The following is a 26,531-nucleotide window of genomic DNA, read 5'->3' as shown; positions in this document are numbered from 1 at the left end:
CAGCCTGTTCCAATGCTTAACTACCCTTTCTGTGAAGAAATTTTTTCCTAATACCCAATCTAAACCTCCCCTGATGCAGCTTAAGCCATTTCCTCTCGTCCTATCACTAACCACATGGGAGAAGAGACCAACACCCACCTCACTACAACCTCCTTTCAGGTAGTTGTAGAGAGCGATAAGGTCTCCCCTCAGCCTCCTCTTCTCCAGGCTAAACAACCCCAGTTCCCTCAGCCGCTCCTCATAAGGCCTGTGCTCCAGACCCTTCACCAGCTTCATTGCCCTTCTCTGGACACACTCCAGCACCTCAATGTCTTTCTTGTACTGAGGGGCCCAAAACTGGACACAGTATTCCAGGAGCAGCCTCACCAGTGCTGAGTACAGGGGCACAATCACCTCCCTGCTCCTGCTGGCCACACTATTCCTGATACAAGCCAGGATGCTGTTGGCCTTCTTGGCCACCTGGGCACACTGCTGGCTCATGTTCAGCTGGCTCTCAGCCAGCACCCCCAGGTCCTTTTCAGGCAGGCAGCTTTCCAGCCACTCTTCCCCAAGCCTGTAGCGTTGCATGGGGTTGTTGTGCCCGAAGTGCAGGACCCGGCATTTGGCCTTGTTAAAGCTCATACAGCTGGCCTCGGCCCATTGATCCAGCCTGTCCAGGTCCCTCTGCAGGGCCATCCTACCCTCGAGCAGATGCAGCAGGACACCTGTTTGGGCCTAAATGAAGTACTGCAACCAGTAATAACAGGCTCTGAGTATTTTCAGAGGTCCCACATACCAGTAGATGTATTTTGGCTATGGAATTCCAATTGGTCTCTTCTTCTATTCCTTTGTTTGTTTAGGCATATGAACGTATCTATTTGCATAAATGAACGTAGTGACTCTTTGTAAGGATTTTGCTAAATTTAGCATAGAACATTATTCAGAGTGAGAGGAGGTAGAGGAGTATGACCCTTTTATTTTGAGGAAAAATCAGTATATTGCCATTTTGTGAGGGTGGGGAGCCTGCATTTTGAACAACAACGAGAGCTTGGTGCAAGCTATCACTCCCACTGGGTATATGTCCTCAGCACAAGGACATGGACCTGTTGGAGCAGGTTGAGAGGAAGGCCACAAAAATGATCCGAGGGCTGGAGCACCTCCCCTATGAGGCCAGGCTGAGAGTTGGGGGTGTTCAGCCTGGAGAAGGCTGCAAGGAGACCTTACTGTGGCCTTTCAGTACTTAAAGGGGGCCTACAGGAAGGATGGGAGCAATCTTTTTAGCAAGGCCTGTTGTGACAGGACAAGGAATAATGGATTTAAACTAAAGAGGAATAGATTTAGACTAGACATAAGAAAGACATTTTTTTACAATGAGGGTGGTGAGGCACTGGAACAGGTTGCCCGGAGAGGTAGTAGAGGCCCCATCCCTGGCAACATTCCAGGTCAGGTTGGGTGGGGCTCTGGGCGCCCTGATCTGGTTAAAGCTGTCCCTGCTCACTGCAGGGGGGTTGGGCTGGATGACCTCTAAAGGTCCCTTCCAGCCCAAAGCATTCGATGATTCGATGATTCCTTACCCTTCAGCACCCAAAGAACGTTAAAAACAAACAAACAAACAAACAAACAAACCGACCACAAAACCGCCAAACAACCCTGCCACGCCCTCCTCAAGGCCCATCCCGAGGTGCGGGCCGAGGCCCGAGGCGCGGAGGCAGCAAGGCCGGCCCAGCCCGCGGCTGGCAGCGGCGGCCGTTAGGCCTAACGGCTGCCCTCCCCTTGCCGCCAAAAGGCGAGGGCGGGCGCCTGCCCGCCCCACCCCGCCGGCCGCTCCTCAGCGAACCCCGCCCGGCGCGGCGGGCCGCCAGCCAGCCCCGGGGCTGCCCCGGCAGCGGGTCCTGCACCGCGCCGACCCGACCCGGCGCGGCGGGGGCAGCCCGAGCCCTCGCCCGTCGGGCGGCTCCGAGGCCGAGCCCGCCATGGCGCACCGCAAGGGCTCCTTCAGCCCCTACTGCTTCTTCGTGCGCGACCAGCTGCCCGAGCTGCAGCGGCGCGGGCTGCCCGTGACCCGCGTGGTGGACGCCGTCCCCTACTGCTCCCAGGCCTGGGCGGTGAGGAGAGGGGCCCTCTCCCCCTCCGCCGCCCCTCCGGCGGGGCGGGGGGGAACGGCCTCGGGTTAAGGCAGCCTGGCGGCGGGGAGGGTAGGGGGAAGGCCCGCGGCGCGGTCCCGCTCCAGCCCCAGTGTGGCGGGGCCGTGGGTTTTGTAGTAGCTCACTTGCCTCTCGCTGGTGGGGAGCCAGCACCCACCAGGTGGATCTGTGTGGTGCCTCTGCGCAGGGTCCGTGGGGGGCAAAATGTCAGCGTGGCTTTTCTTGGAGGGTAAACTAGCCGGCGGTGCAGCTGCTCTGTGTTTAGCGGTTTAAGTGGGCGTCTGAAGTGGCCTCGGCTGGCTCTAGCTAAGGAGCGCAAGCTACGCCATCCTCCCCTTAGCTGTGGGAGGGCAGCTCTGGCTTGTGTGAGATGGCTAGTGGCATCCCCGGCTAGCAAGAGTGGTTTCAGAAGACCTTTTCTTTGTGCTGGGGCAGTGCAAGTTTGCCCACCTGAGTGCTACATGTTTTGAATCAAAGCTTGTGGCTTCGTTGGGGAGAAAGCTACTGGAGATGTTTGAGTTGACGTAAGCAGTTGGCAGTTCTTGCCAAGCATTCATAATATCCTTTGGAAATGCACAGTTAATTTCTTACACGGAGTTAGTTGGTTTGTGGGACTACTAGAAGGAAGCAGTAAAAACCTTTTTCTAACAATTTGCTCTCCTTCAAGTTGCTGACTAAGGAAGAAAAGATGGCATATACAGAGAAGGCTCGTAAGTGGAATGAAAAGAAACACTCTCAGAAGACAGTGAAAGAGGTAAATGCCGAGAAAGGAACACCCTCTAATGTAGCTAAGAGGGGCAGTTAAGTGGTGTTGGGGTTTGGTCAGCTAAGACACTATCGAAGATCACCTGCTCTCCATAGCCTCCAACCTCTGGAGGTTATCGCTGCTGTAGTAGTCTATACTGTTACAAAAGTTATGCAGAAAATTGTTCCGGTTTGAATTGAAGGTGAGGATGCTCTATACCATTTTAAACCAGCACAGCTTGTTCCTTTGGGCTCATTTACCAAGTAAAATGTAGTTCTCCGACAACTTAGTTTTACGTTTAACGATATTTTGCAGTGACTGACTTACAATGGCTTTTTTATTTATAGTACTGTAAATTGGTATGACTTCTGGTCATAGGTTCATGTTGCTTTTGCTTTGTGGATGTCCTTAATTTAGGTGGTTCTTGTCTGACAGCCTGAAACCACATCTTGCATGCAGCTGATCTGGCATTCTCGAGTGGCTGTGTAGTGGACCAGGTCAATGAAATGTTGCAACCTACTCACAAACAGAGTAATTATACCTTGCCATTAGTTTTAGATTGGTTTGATTATGGAGAGAATAGTGATGCTATGGTGGAGGACAAAATCCCACAATGTAGAAGTAAGCAGTTATGTTAAGCTGAATGTGGTTGTGGTCAGAAATAGTGATAAACAAATCCCTTCTACTTGTTACTGTCTTGAAAAGGTGTGTTGTCCCCCTCCCCCCCTTCTTTTTTTTCCCTTCTCTCTGTCTCTCTCCCTTTCTCAGCAGTTCCCTGAAGCGTAGTTTGCTTTGGAGTTTGAATTATGTGAGGTGTCAGAAAGCTTATTGTATTCCAGTCTTGGTTGGCAGTGTAAATACTTGTGTGTCAAAGCAAAGAGCCTGACTGAGTAAATGGGTAATACTGCATTTACTTCTTCATCCCGTATTACTGGATGCTGACTATGAACTACAAATTATTGGTGAGGGTAAATTTTAGGACTTTAAAATGCTTACATGATTCTAGAGAGAATGACAGGATGATAGTAGTTTGGAGTAACTAGTAAATCTGGATTAGTTAATTTAGTCAACCTAGACTAGTAGGGAGATGTTAGGCAATATTTTCTCATTTTGGGGGCCTGCCTGTATGGGAAGGAGCTATTTAAAATGTGATCATTGTTGTGTTATTTAGCAGGCTAGGGCTATGTAATTAATGAAGCTCCATTTTCGCATATAATGGAGTACATGAAATGACAGCTAAGTCATGAATGGAGGCTTCTGTCTTTCCTTCCACAAGTGGTAGCATTTTAGAAAGCTGTAATCAGGGAAAGGAGTAACTGTTTTACCAGAATAAAGAACATAATCCTTATTGCCTGTCAGTGGAAATAGGGAAGTGTGTATCTATGAGATTATGTGTGACTTCAGTTTATTAATCGTACGCCTGTACACAGACAACCAGTTATTTTGTGTAGTGAAAGGTCCTGGTCATCTGTCCTGGTTTCAGCTGGAATAGAGTTAATTTTCTTCCTAGCAGCTGGCATAGTGCTGTGTTTTGGATTTAGTAGGAGAAGAATGTTGATAACACACTGATGGTTTAGTTGTTGCTAAGTACTGCTTATGCTAGGCAAGGACTTTTCAGCTTCCCATGCTCTGCCAGGTACACAAGAAACTGGGAGGGGGCACAGCCAGAATAGTTGACCCAAACTGACCAAAGGGCTATTCCATACCATATGACGTCATGCTCAGTATATAAACTGGGGGGTGGGGGTGGGGTGTTGGCCGGGGATCAGCAATCGCTGCTCCGGAGCTGTCTGGGTATCAGTCGGCGGGTGGTGAGCAATTGCTTTGTGCATCACTTGCTTTGTATATTATTATTATTATATTGTTATTATTATCATTACTATTTTACTTTATTTCAATTATTAAAGTGTTCTTATCTCAACCCAGGAGTGTTTCTCACTCTTACTCCTCCGATTCTCTCCCCCATCCCATTGGGGTAGGGGGAGTGAGCGAGTGGCTGTGTGGTGCTTAGTTGCTGGCTGGGGCTAAACCACAACATCATCTTTTGGAGATGACCTAAGCTTACTTGGATGGGACCAATTCCTCATTTTATTTTAAGTAGTTCAAACTGATAATCAACAACCTTTGGCTAAGATGGTTATCTGGAATGTGTACCTGCATGTGGAAGTTACTCCCAGTTTGGGTCTTGAATGATTGAATTCTGTAAGCCTGTCAGGTTTTTCTTCCTGTCCTCTTAAAAGCTTATTGTTCATGCCTGGATTTGCAGTGCTTAATGGGCATGCATGCCCCTCTTACTTGCTCTATGCCAGAGCAACCTGATGGCTTCCTTGAGGCTTTATCAACTTCCCATGAATTCCATTCCTAGTCAAAGGCAACTAATGCATGTGCCAAATTTTTTCATAAAGTTTATGGAAGAAGTTTTGAAATTCCAGTTTGAAAAGCTCCTCGCCTGTGACAAGTGGTTGCACCTAACAAAATCATATTTTTTAAAAGTTTTTTTTTAAATTACATTTTGTAAATTTAGCTGTAGTTCTTTCCAGTTGTAGTGAGTTCTCTTTTTTTTTTCTGTTAGAACAGAAATCTTGCCTTCCAGGTCTGCAAGTACACAGGCACTTGTGTATAAACTGCAGACTTGTTCCACCTAACCATAACTGTTAGTGGACATCATGTATTCCTCTAATAGAAGAAGGTGAAGGACCTCACTGGGGCTTAGTAGACTCTTTTGATATTTTTTTTAACTTTCTCATCTTTTCCAGACATGTAATCTGGCTCATCCGGTTCCTGCTTCTCTGTCCACAAAGATGCCCAGTGTTACTTCTCTTCCAGATGCCTCTGCTATGTCTTGGAAGAATGATCAGGGTATAGTAATCTTAAAGCCGTTGATCCCGGTAGATAAAAGCTTGCCCTTTATAGATATTCTCAATGGTAGCTATACAAAAGCTGTTTATATTTCGCTAATAGCCATCTGTGTCAACTGTTTCTTTGTTTTAAACTAATGGTCTAATGCTGTAAAAAGGTCTTTTGTAGTATAGGGGAAAGACAGTGCAATTTAGCTTGATGGGAGTGTAGCCACTAATAGTTTCTTCACAGTTATTTCAAGTTTTTTTTAAGAAAAAGGTAATTCTTCAACTCCTACGTTTATGATTTACAAGGCCTAATCCAAGTTCAGCATAAAAGAATATTTGTACCAATTTTAAAGGGTGAAGAGCTGTTAGATAGCAAAGTTCAAAATTTGTATAGTAGAGCTGTTAAATAAAATGATGACCTGGTCTCTTTGGGAGGATAAAAGAGAGGACATGTACTTTGTCAGTGCTTTTATAACATCCTGGCTTAGTTCCCTATTGAAAGAACTCTTGAAAACTAAACATTTCTTATCCGTACCCCCTCTTCAAATGGATGTTTTGATTAGAATTGAGTAATGGACACATCTGTAATCTTTTTCCCCATGAATATTGCATTATTCTGAAAAATGACAAATGGTAGTACTTGCAAGATAAGTCAAGCGGCCAGTTAATATAAGCTGTGTCTGCTCTGTGGTTAAGTTTCAGCTCAAGCCTTTTACCTAATAAGTCTCTTGAACTATTTTCATGTTGTCATGGTTATGGAGGGGCAGGAAAGAGTAGCTCTATAAAAAGTGTAATACCTGTTAGCGTCCTCCCTGCCAGAGGTCATGCTCCCCTGTCATTGTGATGCAAATTTGATCAGGTTGATCACGGTGGCTTGAGCTAATACAATTCATCTTTAAACTGAACGAGAAGGATAATGATAAGGGATAACTGAGATGCATTTTACGATGCTGCTCCTTAATATTTCTCAGTAAAAGTCCTGTATGGTTCCCTGTAGCTATATCCATCTTCTCATAAGGAAAGCAGTTCAATCTCAGATAGGCGAGGTATCTTTCCTATGACCCTGCAGCTTGTAGAGTTTAAGACCCATAAGAGAGCACCATCATTCAAGCTTAGGACAAGTGGTGTTAAATGCCATAAAGTCTGGCATACAGCATAATTTCTGTGTAAGAACAGTTACACGTCTCTATTATTTAGTAGAACAAGTAGGGTTTTTTAATGAGGGGCAAAACTTAAGGGTAAGGATTAAAAAGGTACCTTAAATTCAGTGAGAACATTATGTGACATTCATTAAGAGAAGCATTAAGGTGTATTGTGAAATTTTTTTCATAGTTGGATACTTTTAAAATTAGTAAACAATAAATTTATTTCTTAACATTTGCCTTGGGTACTCTTGCTGCCTTCTTTGGGAGCTCATTTAGTGGAGGAGAAGCAATCCTTTTAATTAGCAGACGTCTCATCTCCTCTTACCCCAGAAGAATATTACCAGCTCATTTAACTTGTGTAAGTTACTGAATTGAGCTTGTGAGGCTGCTTCGCAGTTACTGATTTTTTTTCTAACCTTATTTTCCTAAAGGGTGAAGAGACCTATCATAAAAAGGAATAGTAGTTCCTGTTGGATTCCAGGCCTCTTAACATTCTTGTGGGTTTGGGGTTTGTTTTTTGTTGGTCTTTTTTTTTTTTTTTTTTAAATTGCTTTTATTTTGGGTTTTTTTTTTTTTTTTCCCTGATCTCTGCACACAGTAGCATCTATGGCAGGTGTACCAGGACTACTGATATGCCTGACTCTTGCATAGGTATACCCTGTCATCTCAGATACAGAGAAAGGTCTATGTGTTTTACTTTACTCTTTACTTTACTTTACGTTACCCTACTTTACTCGCTCATATGATAAAGCACACTGAAGCTTCACTGGATGAAGTGAGGCCAGGATGGCTTGCTGTAACCTCTGGTGGCTCTTCTGAAAATGTGGTTGGTTTGGTGGTTTTTTTTTTTTTCTTTCAGCTGCTGTTGCAGACATCTTCTACTTCCTGAACATTTACAGCCATGGCAAGCTGCCGTCCCACTGTGAACAGCGCTTTCTTCCTTGCGAGATTGGGTGTGTCAGGTACTCCCTACAGGATGGCATAATGGCTGATTTCCATCACTTCATAGATCCAGGTGAGTTCCAAGGAAGGGAGGCAAGAAGTAGTTCATCTTGCTTTGGGGTGAGAGCGAGGCTTTCTAGTGTCACGTACTGCTGCCCACATTAGATTTCTGGTACTAAGACAGGCTTATTTCTTTGACTATAAGTGGTTGGACTTCTTAAAATATCGGAGCAGTGCTGATTGTTTCTGAAGAGATGGACTTAAGTGTCAGAACTGCATGAAGCTTCAAAGAAGGTAGAATAAATCCAGGAGCACCTTCAGATGTTTGTGTTATATTTCTTGCCAGTCAATGTTTGTCTTGATTGGACCTAATCACACACACTATAAAATATACTTATTTTTTTAAAATGCATATAACTGAAAATAACTTTTTCAAATATAGTGGTAGCACTTGTGCAAAGTCATAGAGAAGATGAAGCTGTTCCTTTCTGTACGTGAAACTGTGTTGTATAGTTGAGAGTTAAGGATCTGTCACTGTGGATGTTGAATGATGATTGTTCCTTTTTCTCTCATCTCCCCTGCTCTTCTGCAGAAGTACCACCTCGTGGTTTTCGGTACCACTGCCAGGCTGCTAGTGAGTATCAGTGGAGAGAAAGAATGGTATGCAAAGGTGTACAGTTTTAGACTCAGCTTATCTGATCTGTATCCAAATGTTTTATAAGTCTACAATTTCTCCTTCTGGGAACTTGTCAACTTTGAAAGAGAAAGGAGTGACAGAGCAGCTTGTCGCAGTCACCTTTTATATGTTTCTCATACCCACAAATGGCAGAGCACTTCACCCAAAGTGGTTTTGTCAATGGCAGAGTTATTTGTATTCTGTCTTCCTTTTTTAATTCAATAATAACTGCAGTATGTTATTCTTAAATGGGACAGCTTTGTATGGCTTTAAATGCTTTCAAGCCCATCTAAGCGGAGTGTCCTTCCCTTGATAGTCCTTGTGTATATCTTCAGCATGAGGTGCTAATTCGTAATGTGGATACTAGTTTGTATTTAAAAGTTGTGTTTTGCAGCTTTACATATATCAACAAAGTTAAAGTATTTATACCCTTGTTGTGTCTGGCTTGGCCTGCCTTGTTTCCCTTATGACTCTTAAGCAGTGTTTATAGATTCCAGTTTGTTTTTATTAGGACACTTCCTCCCCTTGTGTGCAGAGGGAACAAGCTTGGCCCATGTTTTCCTGTGTCAAATACTTAAATAATGGCCTTTTAAAGGGGTAAGCGTGTGTGTGGTTGCTCAGAGCCCAGACCCACCAGTCTTCTGCTGGAAGGCAAGGTTTTGATAGCTTAATTACAGACACTGCCTGTAGAGAAGAGGAAATGTGTGTGTTTGTGTGTATATGTATATAAAAAGATACAAAGGAGGGGGGAACTTATCATTTAAGGAAACAGGACTTCTCATAACTTGGGGTTTTTTTCCTGCCCCCTCATCCCCCCATTAGGTGATGCCACTCATAAGATCCCTGTATCTGGATTTCATCTTTCACGTACTTGTTACGCAGTTGTCTTACAAGAACTTCTTGAGTTTGCCCAGCCAGCCAGCGGTGTTCGGCCTCACTTTTACTGCAGGGTATGGTCAAGGTCAAAGTAAGATGCTCTAAATCAAAACCTCTAATTTCACTTCTGTTGGATGACTAAGGAGTTACTTCGCTCTAAAACCTAATCAGTGTGCAAATGAGTGGGAAAAGACACTCTTTTCCAAAGTTTCCCAGTTCCATGCAGGAAGAAATGGCCCCTAAAAGCTAACCTTTTTATAAAGCAGAGACCTAATTTTCTGCCTTCTTATTTTCAGTGTGCGCTTCTGTCTCTAGTCTACTGAGGAACATTTCACTTTGTCTTTAACATTGTTTTGACTTAGGTTGAGGGCTTTTTAAGATCGACTTAAATTGATTGTGCTGAATAATAGTCATACAGTCCTGCTTTTCTAAGGGATGTTTTTACGTTTTTATGACTCTTTCCCCATGAGAATACTGTACATCTTAATTTTTGCTGAAGTTTCATTAGCCAATGAGCAAAACAAAATGTTAGGATTCAGAGGCATTTAAGCTTCATGACAGCTATATTACATTTTGATTCCATTCAAGCTTAAGTTAATCCTTAAAAAGGTTGGGGAGGGTCAAGATCTTGGGCTCCATCCATAAATACAGGGCTCTGAAGAAGTATGCATGAAAAAAATCTCAGAGCACTTAATGGAGGTATCTGTAGTATGGGTTAACCTTTAAACTGTCCCCAAACATGAGTCCAAAATTTCTCTTGGGGTTTGGTTGGAAAGCCTCCGTGGCATTTGGTTCCTCTTCAAGATCATTTTCAGGAAGAGTGTACATTCAGTCCCACAAAACATTGAATTTTGTTTTGGAGGTGACTTTTTCAGACATAGTCAGAAGTCTTGCAGATGTCAGAATTATATACTGTACTTCTTCAATGTGACTGAAATTTTCTTTCCTCTAGTCTAATGACAGATTCAGAGTTAACTGGTGTCTCAATCGAATGGCTAGCGTAACAGGTGAGAAGGCATTCCCCCCTCTGTGCCCCCCCCCTGCCCTTGGCAAGAAAGAAGGGTTATGTAATCATGGATGGCTGTATTTGTCTCAAAATATTTGGGTCTCAAAGGTTTCATAAAAGTTGGTACTGATAGCTAGAACTACTTTGCGTGCTTCTCCCTCTTCTTCCCCGTCAGTGACAGTAAAACAGCAGCATGATCAGCTAACCAACTAATGAGCACATCCGTAGAGTAACATACACTGTTTCTTGCTCAGCCAGTTAAAGGAGCACTAGAGGCAGTGAGATTACTGTGAAGGTGAGCATATGCTAACACATGGGAAGACTAACAGCTTCTGAAGAGAGATGGCCTACAAGTAGGATACATGATTACTGAGGTGGAGAAAATTAAGGGACTATAGGGCAACCCACTTTGCTAGGACACCAGGTTTTATTAAAACTGCTGATGGAATAACTTGTTAAGCTTTACAAGAGCTTTGATGCTCTGGTGAGAGGCTGGGCAATGAACAGGGACTGACTGAGAAGTGAGCTGAGCAGAATATTCACTCTTTTGTTCTCCTGACCTGGATTTTCTCTGAGTTGTAGGTATTGAGAGCCATCCAGAGCTGCTTGCTGTAGAAGACCTGGTAATAGAACTGTACCGGAAGAAATACCAAAAGGAGCCATCCAAGACTTGGGTGTGTAGAGAACTGGATGTCTTCCTGTGGGATTTCTCCAGTAATACCAGGTATGTTGGGTTCTTCTTTGTGGAAACCTTTATTAGCCTGATGTGTCTTGGTGCCCTACATACAGCTTGTATGCTGCTAGGCTAGAATGTTCTGCAAGCCTTCTCATCAGAAATGCTTCTTGTCACATCATGAGTACAACTGGAAATATAAAAATACTTTCCCAAAAGAAGTGTAAAGATAGATGGCTTTTTGATGCTGAGTCTGAGGCCTAATTTAAAGGAGGGGGTGAAAAATGGGAATAAAATATATTGTGGTATTTAACTGGAAATCATAGAAGTGAGAAAATTCAGACTGTCTTAGAAGTGCAATTTGTATGGGACCTAGCTGTTGCTATACATCAAATGCCTCATGCTGCCACTGTGATGAAAGACAAGGTATGTTTGCCAGTAAATCAAGTTCTCAAGCATAAGTGTTAAGCTAGATCCTATCTTTTTTCTTCTGGAATGAATGCTCTTTATTACGCATCTGAAGTCCTATGTACTTTGTAGGATTTTTCACTTTTGTGTTGCCCCCCGTGTGTCTTGAATAGTAAAGCTTTTCCTGCTTCCAGGTTCTTCCATGTTTGTACAAAGAAGTGGTATGTAGCTTGTGGTGTTGCAGTGGAATATTTAGTGATGACACAGTTAACTTAGAAATATACTTTAACTTTTCCTCTGCTACTGTTTTAAGTAAGAACCAATAATTTGATCTTAAATTGTAGTAGATGTTTTTTAAAAAAACGATTATTCTTGGAAGTCTGCTTATAGTATGGATTTAAAGATCCATTTGGGATAATCAGGGTCACTTTTAATAGTCAGGCAGTTTTCCATTTCCATGAGTATCTTTGCACTAGAGGGAGACCTTAACAAGAATGGAAAAAAGCGCTTTAAAACACACATTTGGAGAGGAAAGCGGGGATACTTGCGCTAAGAGGAACTATTTCACATTAATGGGAAACTTCAGATTGTTACCTTTACATTCCATTTGTCTCTTAGGATTCTCTTTTCTCCCTTCCCCCGCACCTCAGCATGAGGCAGGTTGCCTGTTAAGCATGCCTTTTAATGCTGCATAAACCACTTAGAGCTTAGTTATTGCGCGCTGGCCCTCTGTGAAATTTTAAAGGTACTATATGGTCACTGAGACAAAAAGATAACATCTTTAATATTTGTTCCTGTTCCTTCTGACCAGACCAACTGTTCATGTTGATTAACGATGTAGATGCTTCTGAAATAAGGCTGAATTTCATTTCATGTAGGTGCAAGTGGCATGAAGAGAATGATATACTCTGCTGTGCTTTGGCGTCCTGTAAGAAAATTGCGTGAGTATTGCTATGGAGTTATCTCCAGTATCTTTTTTTGATATTTTTTGAGGGTTTTTTTTTTATATCTTTTATTTTGTTATAGATGCACATTTTTCCCTCTGGCTTCTCTGACTGCCTGAAGCACTGTAGTTCTAGAGCCTGAGTTTTATTTATTCCCTCCACCCCCAAGATTTTGTTCTCTTTGTAACTTTCACTGCTGTTTGTATGGCTTAGCAGTATGCTGTAAGTCTTAGTGCTTAGATGTAATGTAATTTCTGTGATGGTAATGTCCATCACTCTGTAGTCATCCTTTCACTAACTCCACTTACTATTGGAGAGTTGAGAGAAGTGTTAATTACATTAGAATTCACTGTTTTTCTTCAGAGGGTTAGTATACCTGTATTTGGTGAGGAATTCTCAGTATCTTCTAGTATATCTCTACTTTGTGAACTTTTTATACTGCCTTGCATATAATGTAGATGCATAAGGTTTTGTAATCATTTTGGAGTGGGGAAAGGGAAAGTAAATAGTTGGGAAACAAGGAAACGCCATTTAAGATCTCAGTCAGTAGTAGTAGGACTTTGAGAGAGGTAATAGTGAATAGTCTTTCATTTAAAAAACTCTTGGAATGTACTGCTATGCCTTGCAAAAAAAATGTTGCTTTTCACACTTGCAAGTGGCTGCATTTGATAGTGTGGGGAAGCAGTTGTTTTAATTTCATGTGTAGTTGTAGAATAGGCTGGTGGTCTTGGAAGGATGCAGGGTAACTATTTAGCTGCTGCAATAATGTCCTTCTGCCCTCTGTTATCTGCTCTGTGCATCTCAGTCTGTGGTTGCTTTTGTTTGCCAGTTGAACTAAAAATGCTGTGCTTCTGTACATAAGCATTACAGCCCTCTTAGCCAAACTTTTCTTGTTTTCTTTTTTTCTCGGTCAAGTTATTGCATCAGTAAATCTTTAGCTAATGTGTATGGAGTCTCACTGACAGCAGCTCACCTGCCTCTTCAAGACTTTGATTATGGTGAAAGCACAAGTACCAAGATGGTGATACTGGATGCTGGACGTTTTCAGGTCAGATTCTTTAAACTGGTATCCTGTTTTATTTCTAGTTAACTCAAACTTGCCAATTTCAGGTTAGCTGTTTTCTCTTTGGATGCTGTCTTTTGTGACACATATTAGGCAGACTGAGGAAAGAAAGTAATCACTAGCTGGGTCATTTCTTATGACTTTTGACCACAGTTTGTAGGTTTCATGGATAGTTGTGTATACTGCATTTTAGAAGACACATATATTATCTTGAATGTTTATTTCTTCATACAGAAAATGAAGGCTGAGGGTTCTGGATGTGACAGACATTTTGCTTCTCCAAGTCAGGATCAGGAGTCTGTGCCTTCTAATTGTGAGTTTGAAACTTTCACATTTGTAAGGGGAAAGAGGTATTTAAACTTAATTCAGTTGCTGCTTTTTCAAATTTCTGGGCTTAGATGTTGCATGTCAGTGGTATAAAGCTTAAACAACTTTGCATGAGCTGCACTTATTCATGCATATGGATTTCACTGAATTTCTGAAGATGTAAACATAAAGAGCTGGCCTTTTGTTACTGGACACAACCTTACAGTCAAAAAGGTCTCTCAAAATAGACTTTTTCTTATAAATGTTGCTCTCTGATTTATACCCCCTTATTTTTCTGCTGCATGAAGTCTGTTCTCATATGCTTAGGTGCTTTGAGGCAGGGCAATCTTTAAAATACTCTCTTTGTTCTTAAGGCATTATATTTGCAGACTCAGCTGGTACTTGTTGCAAGTATTCTGTTATAACTCAGTTTATAAAGACTGCTCATTTAAAGTCATCTTTTTGAAGATGAAATTTTTTTAATAGAAGGCACATGAGCTCAGTTCATCTGGGTTGTTCATGGCTAATCTTCAGAGGAACAGAATCAAGTTTGCAAGACAAATAACTGTAAGAGTTCTGAGTTTGCAGCTTATTTTCTTGCATATAAAATGCACACTGAATTAAACTCCGAAACTGTTCCAATTATAAATCATGAGATCTTATGGTCTTGGTATTTGTAGAGGACACAACCCCTGTCTCGTGACTTTTTGTATTAGAACTGTTGAATAGGTTCAGCTCCATAGCATATGAAGAGCAATTCCATTAATTTATGCAAGCTTTAAAGGCTGATTTGATTTACAAGCTGTATTTAATTTAACAGGTGATTCTCCATGTGGTGTGAAGACTTCCCTTTATGGAACAAGTACCATGCGAGGAAGAGGAATTACTCGATTGCTGAAAAATGGATCTGATCTATCCAAGTCTTTCAGTAATTGAAAATCTTTTTTTACATCCAGGACAGCTGTAAATTCTGATTTTTTTTTTTGTTTCCCTAAGATAACCAGCAGTTTCTGCAGACTGCAGTTTTTCATCTTATGTGCAACCCTTGACAGTTCAAGTTCTTGTTAGAATGATAAAACTATTCACTGGATTTAAAGATGATGAAAATCTTGTCTGTTATCTACAGGAAGACTTATTTTGAAGGGACCTGACAGTTGCTTCCTTTCTTTAAAAATACATGCCATGCTAATTCTGTTTCTTAATGGATGGAGTGCAAATTCAAGATCGATGAGTCAAAATCACTGGATTAGAAGAATTCTTTAGTGGCCAATGTGACTTTAAACAAGTGCTTTATTTCTTCTTTAATAACCTCCTTCCCTTTGCTGCATGTGGAAGATAGAATTTCAGTGTGTAACAGTCTCTCCCCAAAAAATTATGTCAGCGGGGGAGCATTGGAGGTATGAAGGGCTGTACTAGGGGAATTAAAGGTGTAGCAGTCTTGAAGGTTTGCTCATAATCTGTCAATTGCAGCCATGAAGAATTTGAGTGGTCATTCAAGGCAAAAAAGCAGACTTTCTATGTCTTGGAAGAAACGTGGTTGCAAATTTATCCATCTATTAATGTTCTTTTAGAGGCACAGACTATATACATCAGGAACAAGTACAACATAGATATTGTTTTTTCCTTTGCATCAGTTTTCTGTTTAAAAAATGCATGTCTTTCAAACTTACAGACTGAACAGGAGTGTGTGTTGGTTTTTTTTTTTTTAAAAGAATATCGAATTCTTACTGATACATTAATCTGCAGATACAATTTCACAAGTTTAGTCAGGCTGGGAAGTTACCAGTCATAATTATTTGAGGGTACATAGAAACTGGGAGACTGTCAGACATATCACTGGGAAGTTAGATGTTCCATTTTATGGACGTACAAGTCTTGGACTAGTCCCTAAAAAGTTGGCTGAGCCTCATCCGTAGTCCATGTGTCTTTAAGCAATTGATTCTCAGAAATGAGAGCTTATTTTTTTGAGTTGTTTCTACATTTTGTTCCAGCAGAGGTCCAGTTGTGAAATACTATTTCCATAGCAACTAACTGTGAGAAGATATTTATTTCATTCCTTGTAGGAACTGAAACTTAAAATTAGGTATTTTGTTATTTTGGATAATAGGAAAAAAATCCCACCCAGACTAACCAAACAAAACCCAAAATCCAACCAAAATAAGAGGTCAACACACTTACGAATAAACTCAAGCATACTGATCTGTATGTCGAAAAAGACCAATTGCTGTTTTAGTTGGAAACCTGTTACAGTTGCTGTATGGCCAGTTGAGGCCCTTCTTCCAGTATTGCAGGAGCACTGAACCGTTTTGATACCTCTTACCTAACAGTTTGCTTATATCACTGAATTTTCTTGAATTATTCTGTATTTCCTTCCTTTGAGGCTGTTGCTCTACCTGCTAAATTTCGCCGGATAAGGGGCAACAAACCTCTAAGATTGAGATTTACCAATGAAGCAACTGGGAATGTTGTAACAGAGTTAAGAGCATCTATTTAGTAGTGGTAAAGGCTTCTCTCCATTGGAATAGAGTTGTTAGAGTTTTAAGTTTCTTAACTGACAGCCATTGCTGTGTTGGCACTTGAAAACACGTGGAACTGTAATCTTTGAATTATTTTTGGAGGTCAGTGTTGCAATAAAAGTTTCATGTTTCAGTTCTTATGAAGAAGATAATTCATTATTATTAAAATATTTCTTCAGTATCAGTGTAAGTACACAAACCTAAGAGCATTTGTTACTATGCTTAAGGTATTACATACCTTCAAGACTGAGATAAAGAATCTGAGCAGAAATGACGAAATACAGAGTTAGGGTTTCATGGCATGTCTATACCTTATCACCTGTAACTTAAAATAGTACCTAAGCTGTAGCAGACCTAGTTACATGCTGTAGAGAGTGGGCTGTCAACTATGGTAGTAACTGTCTTACTGTAATAACCAACAACCTGTGGTGTATTTTGTAGTGAAAACTGTAAGATCTCTGTAATGAGAATGAGTACAGTAACTTGATGTAGCCCATTCTATACTATTATTCTGCACATATTGAGGGGGATCCTTAGCAGCTATTGGAGGACGATAGAAAATTCTTTCACTTTGGAGCTCTGCTTCCCTGGCTGTTTTGCCATTTGAAACTTTGTTTGATTTCTTGAAAAAATAAATTCTGCTTAATAAACAGAGTACAGTAATGCTTCGCTCCTTTAATGAAAAATTAAAAGTAAAGATGAGGGAACGATGGTGACTTACAAACTTAGCACGCTTCGTAAGTGCAAGGAATAATACTGGTAAGGCACAAACCGTGGGTCAAAATCGGAACAAAATTCTCCCCACTTGCATGACAAAATTCTCAAGGGGAATTAAAACCAAGGAAAGGCAGAATGGCTCTTGAGCAGAGTTTGAGCAATGCAGCCTGTGAGCTTTAATCATGTACTTTCCACATGGTAAAAAGTAACTAACTTTTTATATATATATATACTCTCTGCATATGGGTGTATAGGTACCATACAAATTGAGCTGTTTAAAGAGTTGTTTTTGTAAAGGAGACATGTAACAGATTCTATCAGACATGACTTTCTGTCCTCCTATTAGTGTAGCTTACTCAGTCCTGTGACAGGAACAGGTAAAAGTCATTCTGGCTGTGCATATGCATTAGAAAGTTGATCGGTATTTTTGTTCTTGTTGTACGAGTAACTAACTAGCTGAATTGTGTGTCACTACTCTCTACTATAAAGGTTTTGTGCTAGGAGAACAGTTGTTTGAGGGTCATGAAAACACAATGGACTGTGGTGACGACTTTGCTGATCTAGTCTATGACATCAGTATATTAACCTGTAATCACATATTTCTTCTGTTACGTTCTATTCAAAGAGTATATAACTGATACTGAAAAATAAAGCATGTTCATGTAGAGTTAGCACAAGTTACTGCTTCTGTGTAGTAGAAGCTATGAATTTGACTGTTACTTGTGCACTTGGCGGCTTGTCTACCTTCTCCTTTCAATAAACTGTAGAAACGAGGTATGCAGGAGAAGTTCCTATTGACCGCTGTCTCTGCTCCAGCTGAGAATATTCCTATCAGTACCTTATATTCTAATGTAGCAGAAATGTTCTCTTAAATATCTACATATGTACTGTAGATACAGTAATACCTGGTTTTGATGTCTTTAATTTAATTTGAAATTTGTTTTGGAAGGTCGATCTTACCAGTAAAGATCGAGGTGAAGAAGGCATTCAGTCCCTCGACCAGAAGGGTCTCCTTGTCCTTTATGACCAGGTCCCCACTCTCATTCAGATGCACCCACAGAAGTCCTCCTTTGTTGCCCTTCCTGTGCTTCACCAGATTTAGCTTTGGGTGGGCTTTGGCTCTCCTAACCCCCTAGCTGCATACTCACACAGCATCTCTCTGTTTCTCCCAGATCACTCATCCCTGCTTCTGCCTCCTGTGTCTTTCCTTTTTATGTCTGAGTTTTGTCAGGAGCTCTTTGGTCAACCTCTGCTTGTTTTCCTGTTTATCTTGGAAGAGGTGATACTTGAAAAATCAACAAGCTTGCCTGGACCTCTCTTCTCTTCAGGACCATATGCCATGACATTCTTCCAAGCAGATCTCTGAACAGGCCAAAGATTGCTCTCCTGAGGTCCAGGGTTATGATCCTGCTTTTTGCTTTTTTTCCTTCCTCTTAGGATCCCAAACTCCACTATCTCATGGTTACTGAAGCTAAGTTTGCCCCCGCAGCCTTCACATCCCTGACCAGTTCTTTCTTGTTTGTAAGTATGAGGTCCAGCAGAGAGCGCCTCCTCTCCTTGACTCCTCAATCACTTGTATCAGGAATGGCAGGCTTCTTCCAGTTGTCTGAAGAAGGCTTCATGTACTTCTTGATAAGGCTGTCTACAGCAGACACCCGCTAGAATGTCACCCATGTTGGTCAGCCCTCTATTCCTGACCTGTGAGCTCCTGACTGGCTCATTGTCCATCCCCAGGCAGAGCTCTGTGCCTTCCAGCTGCTCTCTCACATGAAGAGCAAGTCTCCCTCATCACCTCCCAAGTGGGAGGAAAACAAGCTGGACAGTAAGCGATGTGCGGGAAGGGGAGCCTGGTAATCTTGTTATTCCTGAGGCCCATAGACTCAACACTTGTGCCAGTTTCAGGATCTGCATTATAACTAGCTGAGTTATCAGAAAGTTTTGCTGTGTCTAAAGTAAGATTAATCTTTATTACATCTTTAGCAACATGTCAGTGTCGTGGTTTAATCACACAGCCATTCATTCACTCCCCCCCAGTGGGACGGGGGAGAGAATTGGAAAAAAGGTAAGACTCATGGGTTGAGATAAAGATAGTTTAATAGGTAAATCAAAAGCCGTGCACGCAAGCAAATCAAAACAAGGAATTCATTCACTACTTCCCATCGGCAGGCAGGTGTTCAGCCATCTCCAGGAAACCAGGGCTTCATCACACGTCATGGTTACTTGGGAAGACAAACACCATCACTCCGAATGTCCCCCTGTCACGAATGCATTCGTGACACCCCCCCTTCCTTCTTCTGCCCCCATCTTTATATGCTGAGCATGACATCATATGGTGTGGAATATCCCTTTGGTCAGTTGGGGTCAGCTGTCCCAGCTGTGTCTCCTCCTTCTACTGGGACTCTGTGCAAGCACTGCTCAGCAATAATGAAAATGTCTCTGTGTTATCAACACTGTTTCCAGCACAAATCCAAAACATGGCCCCATACCAGCTACTATGAAGGAAATTAACTCTACCCCAGCCAAACCCAGCGCATTCTCCACCCCTTATTCCATACCATTTATGTCATGCTCAGGTCTCACACTATCCAATACATCCTCATTAACCACCTCTTCACATTCTTTGTTACAATACACAGATACCATTCCCATAGGTTATGGACCATGCCTGTAAAGTGTCTGTAAAATGTCCAAAAAATGTCCACTGAGTTCATTTAGTCCATGACGTTGGGCTCCATCTGTTATGGTGGTCACTCAGGACAGGAGAGGTGGTTTGTTGCGTGGAGTTACTGGGCACCAAAGCCAGCTCAGGTCGGGTCACTGCTGCACTCGCATTGCTTCTTGTAAGGCTCGTCCTCCACTGGTTCGGGTGGTTCCTGCCATAGTAATTCCCGTAACATGCAACTCAAGATCATGGGTTACAACAATTTGAAGGTACATCCCTTACAATCTCCACCCCTGGTCCCTTTGCACCACATTACAGGGTTTAACATTGCAATGAACTCCTCCCCTTGCTCCTAGCCTGGCTAGCAACAAGGGGTTCTTGCTGTAGTAATGCCCACAACATGCAACTCAAACCCCGGGTTACAACAATTTGAAAGTATTTCCACTACAGTTTCCACCCCTGGTCCCTTTGGACCAGACCATTGGGTTTAACGTAGCAATGAACTCCTCCCCTTGCCCCTGCTCTGGCTTGGACTTATCCACAGACTGCAGCCCCTCAGGGGAGTACCTGCTCCGAGTGGAGCCGTATCTGTGAGCCACGGTCTCTCCAGGGGTATACCTGCTGTGGCATAGACTTAGCCACAGCCACAGTGGCTTCGAGGTCCACCTGCTCCAGCGTGGCCTTCTCCATGGGCCACAATGCCTTCAGAGATAGACCTGCTCCAATGTGGCCTGACCCATGGCTGCAGTCCCTCCAGGGGTGTACCTGCTCTGTCATGGGCTTATCCGTGGTCACACGCTTTGAGGTGCTGCAGCATGACCTCATGCACAGCCACTGATGCTTCAAGGTGTACCTGCTGCGCATGGACTTACCCACAGCCACAGATGCTTTGAGGTGTACCTTCTCCAACGTGGACTTATCCTTGGGCCACAGTCCCTTCAGAGGTACATCTGCTGCAGCATGGACATAACCACGGCCACAGACGTTTCAAGATGTACCTGCTCTGGCGTGTGTGGGCTTATCCATGGCCCCAGACGCTTCGGGGCGTCCTGCTCCCACGTGGACTTATCCACAGGTCACAGTCCCCTCGGCTCGAGTTCACACTGGAGTTCCAGCCTGTCCAGTACAGCAACACAGGAACAGCAGCGATGCCCTGGCCACCTGCCAGTCCGGGCACATGGCCACTGCTGTCATCAAAGTGTTCCCAGGCACAGCAGAGTAAGATGATCAGCAGCACAGCAGTACAGCAAGCAGCAAAAGCAAAAAGCAGCCACTAATGAGCACTAGACTAATACACAGTAAGGCAAGCAAGCTCCATGGCAAGCACAGGAGCCCACCAATTAAAAGATAAACAGCAAGAACAGCTATAAATTCGATCTAGCACATTCCAATCAAACCTGTTGTTATCGCAAACCCTTTGAGCCCCGCATTGGGTGCCAAAAAGGACTGCTGTGGCAAGCAGCTAAACACCACACAGCCATTCGCTCACTCCCCCCCTGGTGGGATGGGGGAGAGGATCAGAAAAAAGGTAAAACTCGTGGGCTGAGATAAAGACAGTTTAATAGGGAGAGCAAAAGCTGCTCATGCAAGCAAAGCAAAACAAGGAATTCATTCACTGCTTCCCATCAGCAGGCAGGTGTGCAGCCATCTCCAGGAAAGCAGGGCTCCATCGTGCATCGCAGTGACTTGGGAAGATAAAACGCCATCACACTGAACATCTCCCCTTCCTCCTTCTACCCCCAGCTTTATATACGGAGCATGACATCATATGGTGTGGAATATCCCTTCGGTCAGTTGGGGTCGGCTGTCCTGGCTGTGTCCCCTCCCAACTTCTTGTGCACCCCCAGCCTGCTCTCTGGTGGGGTGAGAAGCAGAAAAGGCCTTGGTGCTGTGCAAGCACTGCTCAGCAATAATGAAAACATCCCTGTGTTATCAGCACTGTTTCCAGCACAAATCCAAAGCGTAGCCCCATACAAGCTTCTGTGAAGAAAATTAACTCTACCCCAGCCAAAACCAGCACAGTCAGTCCTCAAAATCTTAAAAGATAGAAGGAAAGCAGTAATTTGGTGGGGGTTTTCTGGGTGGAGGGTCTGTCAAATATTAGGTGTTGGATTTTGCTGTTGGAGTGCATGTCAGACTGGAGGAAGCAGTGCTGTGATCCTTTATCAAATGGCACAGTTGATATTCGTTCCTCTGGGTGTGTTCTTTGTCAGGTACCTAGGGTGAGGTCCTTGCTGAGTCATACCCAAATAGAGAACTTGCTTCCATTTCAGGGACTCAGGGTCTTGAGCCATCACAGTCAGATGGCGTTATGCTGAAGGTCAGATTCTTCCGAATAAAAATTTGTGTTGGGTGAATGAAAACCATCTCTGGATTTCCTTGCAAAATAGTTGTAGTTTTCTGTTCCTGGTATCTTTTAAAAAACCTGCATAATGAATACAGAGGGACTGTGCTTTTTGACCTGTTAGTTGAATTAAAAAGTGCTAATCCTTTCCCCTAGCAAGAATTTCAAATTTTCCCCAAAAGTTAAGTGACTCAAGTATGTGTCTGAAACTGAGTTTTTAATTTCGGGTTGATAGATAGAGGTATATGCAGCTGACTGCAAAGGCTTTTAACGCCTTTCCATTTGGCAGAGTAAATGTACTGTAGCGGGGCAGGGGAATAACAAGTTTGTTATCTAGTTTCTCCCCTCTTGATGTCTTCTGCAGGATTATCGTCCCCCACTTTCACCCTAGAATGAGCTGCCAGTTAATTTTTATTGCAATGATTCAGTAAAATGAAGAAATTGGCAAACACTTTTATTAGTCTAACCCTGTATTATTTCTATTCCCTCACTTTCCCTTGGTTCTGTCTTAGAAGCTCCCACAAGCTTCTCTAATTACCATTTTCAAATAATTCCCCTCACTCCCTAGTGAACAGGTGAAAGGCAGGAGAGAGGAGTTCCAAATTCCCTTATGTTGGGCTATAATAAATTTAGTACTAGTTCCAACGCATCCAGAATTAATCTTGACGGTTTGCTCATCGTACTGTGAACTTCTTCAGATAGAAGACTTGCCTCGGTGTCTTTCCTGGAACAGATCATACAAATAAATAGAAAAGTAGTGCTGTTACTCTAGCAACAAGAATTGTGAGATAATTAACTCTTGTCTGTCTGATTGGTTCTGAATTGTGCACTGTACTGAATCTTGTAATAAGCAGTGGCAGTGCCAGATTTTGTGTCCGTGTAATACTGGAAATGCTTCTCAAAATCCTGAGAAGAGTGAGGAAGGCAGTGAGAGCAGACCTTGGGGGTTATGCGGGAAATGGGTAGGGGCGGAATCCCTGGGGGGCAGCTCTGAAGAATAAAGGCATTCATTAAGGTTGGCAGTTCATTAAGAACTGCATCTTCCAAATGCAAGAACAGTCCAAGAATGCAGGTAGATCTATCAGGAGACTGTCTTGTCTTTACAGGGAATTCATGGCTGCACCCTAGTCCTAGTACAGTATATGGGAGGTAGAAGCAGGTACAAAGGAAGAATCCACAAACCCTGGCCAGGCATGTAGGGATGGTATTTGGAAAGCCAAAGCTCATCTGGAGTTGATGCTTGAAAGGGATCAAGGTCAACAAGAAAGAGCTTTTATGACTTTGTTAGCAGTGAAAGACCGAACAAGGAAAAAGCGGTCCTGTTGCTGAATGGTGTGAGTGACTTTCTTTGTTTCAGTCTTTACTAATAACGTCTCTCAGATCCCTGTACTCGGGAAGGGTTCAGGGAGGAGAACACCAGCAGCAGATGAATATTGATTCTAGGATTGGCTGGGAGCTCTTGACCCATACAAGCCCGTAGGGCCAGATGGGCTGCATTTGAGGGTGCTGAGAAAGCTGCCTGATATCTTTGCAAGGCTGTTCTCTTACCTTTGAAAGGTCACAGAGAGCATGGAAAGTCCACCACCTCAGAAGGCAAATATTGCACCCATCTGTCAAAGGGATGATCTAGGAAACCATAGACTGCTCAGCTGCTCTGGACTCCTTGGAAAAAACATGGAGTGAGTCCTCTGGGAACATGTTTTTGGGTACGTGAAGGAGAAGAGGGGGACTGGGAACAGTCCCCTTGCCAAGGCTAAATCACGCCTGACCAGCCCGAATGCTTTCCATGATAGGCTTGTGAATAAAGGGGGAGCAGTAGTTGTCATTTACCTTGACTTTAACAAGGCTTTCAATATGGTCTCTCACAGTATGCTTGTATCCAAGTTGGGATGTTACAGTCTAGATGGGTGGACAACCAGACGGGTAAAAACCCGGTCATACTCTATGTGGAGGCCAGTAACAAGTTGGGGTACTGGAGGAGTCTGTTGTATGGCCTGTTTAGTGTCTTTAGCAGTGACCTGGAGGAGGTGATGGAGTTCACTCTTGCCTGCAGAAAACACCAAATTGGAGAGAGCAGGTGATGTGCTCGAGGGCAGGACTGCCATACAGAGGGACCTGAACAGGCTGAAGGGGTGGGCTAATAGGAGCCTTATGAAATACAGCAAAGTCCTGCACCTAGGAAGGAAGAACCCCTTACAACAGTACAGCCAGGAGTGGCAGGAGAGCAACTCTGCTGAGAAGAAAGCCCAAAACCAAGAAGGGAACAAAAAAAAAGGGGGGAATTTGGAACATGAAATAGGAGTAAGGGTATTGATGAGAATACTTGCCTTGCAGGGTGTATCAGAGGACTGGGAATCCTGACTCCTCTTTATCTCCATGCTTCTCCTGCATTGTGGTGATCTGTGTCTCCAGTCAGGTCACTTAATTTTGTCTCATCACTCTGTCACTCATAATGATAGCGATTTGCTTCCAATGTTCAGTAGACCTTTGAGTTCCTTGGATGAAAAGGGCCTAGATAGGAATAACTCTTAAAAACTAAGTGACTGATATTAGGAACAAATAATGAACATTTTTTTCCCCAGTAAGCCATATAGTATATTGCCTTCAGAATGTTATAAGCAAGTAAAAATGTTAATGTGAATGGAAACAATTAAAGTGAAGGAGCAGTGTACTGGGGAGATGTTCCTCCCCTTTAAACACGAGAGGGAAATGTGGTATAGTCCTGGTTAATATAATTGCTTTGAGCAGTGCAGGGTGAGCCAATTTTTCAAACTGTGTGCGAGATTTCTGTCCTGCCTACTTTTCATTGGGTTGCTGAAGAAGTGGACTTCTTTACTTCCTTCATATGCTTCATTATAGAGTAAATGGCCTGTTGCAGGTTGCTGAGGTAGGGTCAGAAGGAAAACCAGGTAATTTTTAAATATCCTCTTGGTATGTTTGCCAAAACAAATCTAAGTAATGACATATCAAAATCTTAATGTGGTTGTTATTCCACATGGGTTAACAGACCTCAGCAGTCCTGCAGATGGGAAAATGGTTTGGTGAGGGCTTAAATCCTTGTGTTCTCGTTCTTCCTGTTCATATACAGGTAAAGCTTATATGTGCATATTCTTCCATGTGAAAGTTGAACATAACTAAACAGTAATTTAATATAGGCTATGTAAAGGGTAAAGTAGGAATTTACTTTTCTGCCTCCTGCCTGCCTTTTGAGGGAAGTGAGTATTAAAGTTGGGTATACATACATTAATTCTTTGGAATTAATTAAGTATTGCTAGCTTTCCCCATCTTCCCCACAAATACATTGGTGCTTTTTTAATTTTGTTTAAAGTTGTGGGTATACTACAGGCTCTTGGAGTTATTCATGCTTCAAAAGACATATAAGACACACAAGTAATTAATTCAGTCACAGGAAAACCTTGGGGTAAGCTAGGAATTTGAATATGTGTATTTCTGGCTGACTGAGTTTAACAAATTGGTTGAAGAAAAACACATGTAGCATTCTGATAAATACACAACTTCCAAAACATTAGTCTTATTAAAAAAAAAAAAAAGAAAAAAAATTATAAGCAGCAGTGAAATATCCCTGCCATTTCTCTATGTGCTATCACTTAGTTTATTTCCCAGTGTAGAACTTAGCTTAGCATTGCAGAAGGTAAGCAGTTCTGCTTTAACGGTTGTCAAGTTTGACTTTCTTGCTTTTTCCCTGCTAGTTCTTATGGAACCCACTTACAGAGCATTGAATTCATGTTTTCGGGGGTCATTATGTAATCTCTTCTGCATTTTGTGGCTGGTTTCTTCAGATAACTCAATGCAGATTTGCTAATCTACATTTTTCTTTATGGTTAAAACGACCAATGTGCAAATGTTACTTCAAGACTTCAGCTGACAAGCAGCAATTAAGCTTCGCATATCCTGAGAGCAAAGAGTATGGGATAGGTAACACAGTGTTAAAATGGTTTAGAGGCTAGAGCCAGTTTCTGGCCATAAATACTTCTGATATTTGTCAAGTCCTTTTGCTGGTCTTTCCAGTTAAGATCCTTGATGAGAATCCACACTATTATCTCTCAGCAGAAGCCCTCTTCAGCCCCAGGGTATAGGAGTTTGTGAGGGAACGCCGGAGTGCTGACTAATGTCTGTAACGTTTATAAAAGAAATAGCTTTTCTTTCACAGTAAAGACTTGTTACAATGCTAATTAGATAATTTATACTATACTTGCTTGTTACAAAAGAGAATAAAATACATTATCAGCTCTGTTTCTGAGCTATGCACCTCAGTTTTTATCTGCTTTCAGCTTCTGTGTGCAAAATTCTTTTAAGTCATCTATTTTTGCAGTGTTTTGTCATGCATCTAAACTAAGCACGGGAAGAGGTCCTCCAAATGTCTTGCTGAGTTGCATTTCAGATTGTTCACTGCCAGAGAGATCTGGGGTTGTATGTACTTTGTAAAGAGCTCTGGTTGTTGGTCTTTGCAGTTGTTATTAGTACAAATGAATAATTATATTTGAAGTACCATGCAAAACAAAAGCAGCCAGAAAGCAA

At 42.5% G+C, this 26,531-nt stretch overlaps 1 protein-coding gene across 1 annotated transcript; it reads left to right on the top strand.

The window, feature by feature from the left end:
* Positions 1-1,952: 1,952 nt before the first annotated feature.
* Positions 1,953-14,689, top strand: MAEL (maelstrom spermatogenic transposon silencer). Its single transcript, XM_075727597.1, has 12 exons — positions 1,953-2,084; positions 2,791-2,877; positions 5,625-5,727; positions 7,719-7,874; positions 8,394-8,435; positions 9,300-9,427; positions 10,306-10,360; positions 10,942-11,083; positions 12,319-12,381; positions 13,300-13,432; positions 13,682-13,760; positions 14,574-14,689. The coding sequence occupies exons 1-12, from the start codon at positions 1,953-1,955 to the stop codon at positions 14,687-14,689; spliced, it is 1,236 nt and encodes a 411-aa protein (XP_075583712.1).
* The last annotated feature ends 11,842 nt before the right edge of the window (positions 14,690-26,531 follow it).

This window comes from Pelecanus crispus, chromosome 1 (genome assembly GCF_030463565.1).
Source record: "Pelecanus crispus isolate bPelCri1 chromosome 1, bPelCri1.pri, whole genome shotgun sequence".
In the NCBI taxonomy this organism is placed as follows: Eukaryota; Metazoa; Chordata; class Aves; order Pelecaniformes; family Pelecanidae; genus Pelecanus; species Pelecanus crispus.
The sequence above is the reverse complement of the archived record's forward strand: the minus strand, read 5'-3'. Positions and strand labels throughout refer to the sequence as shown.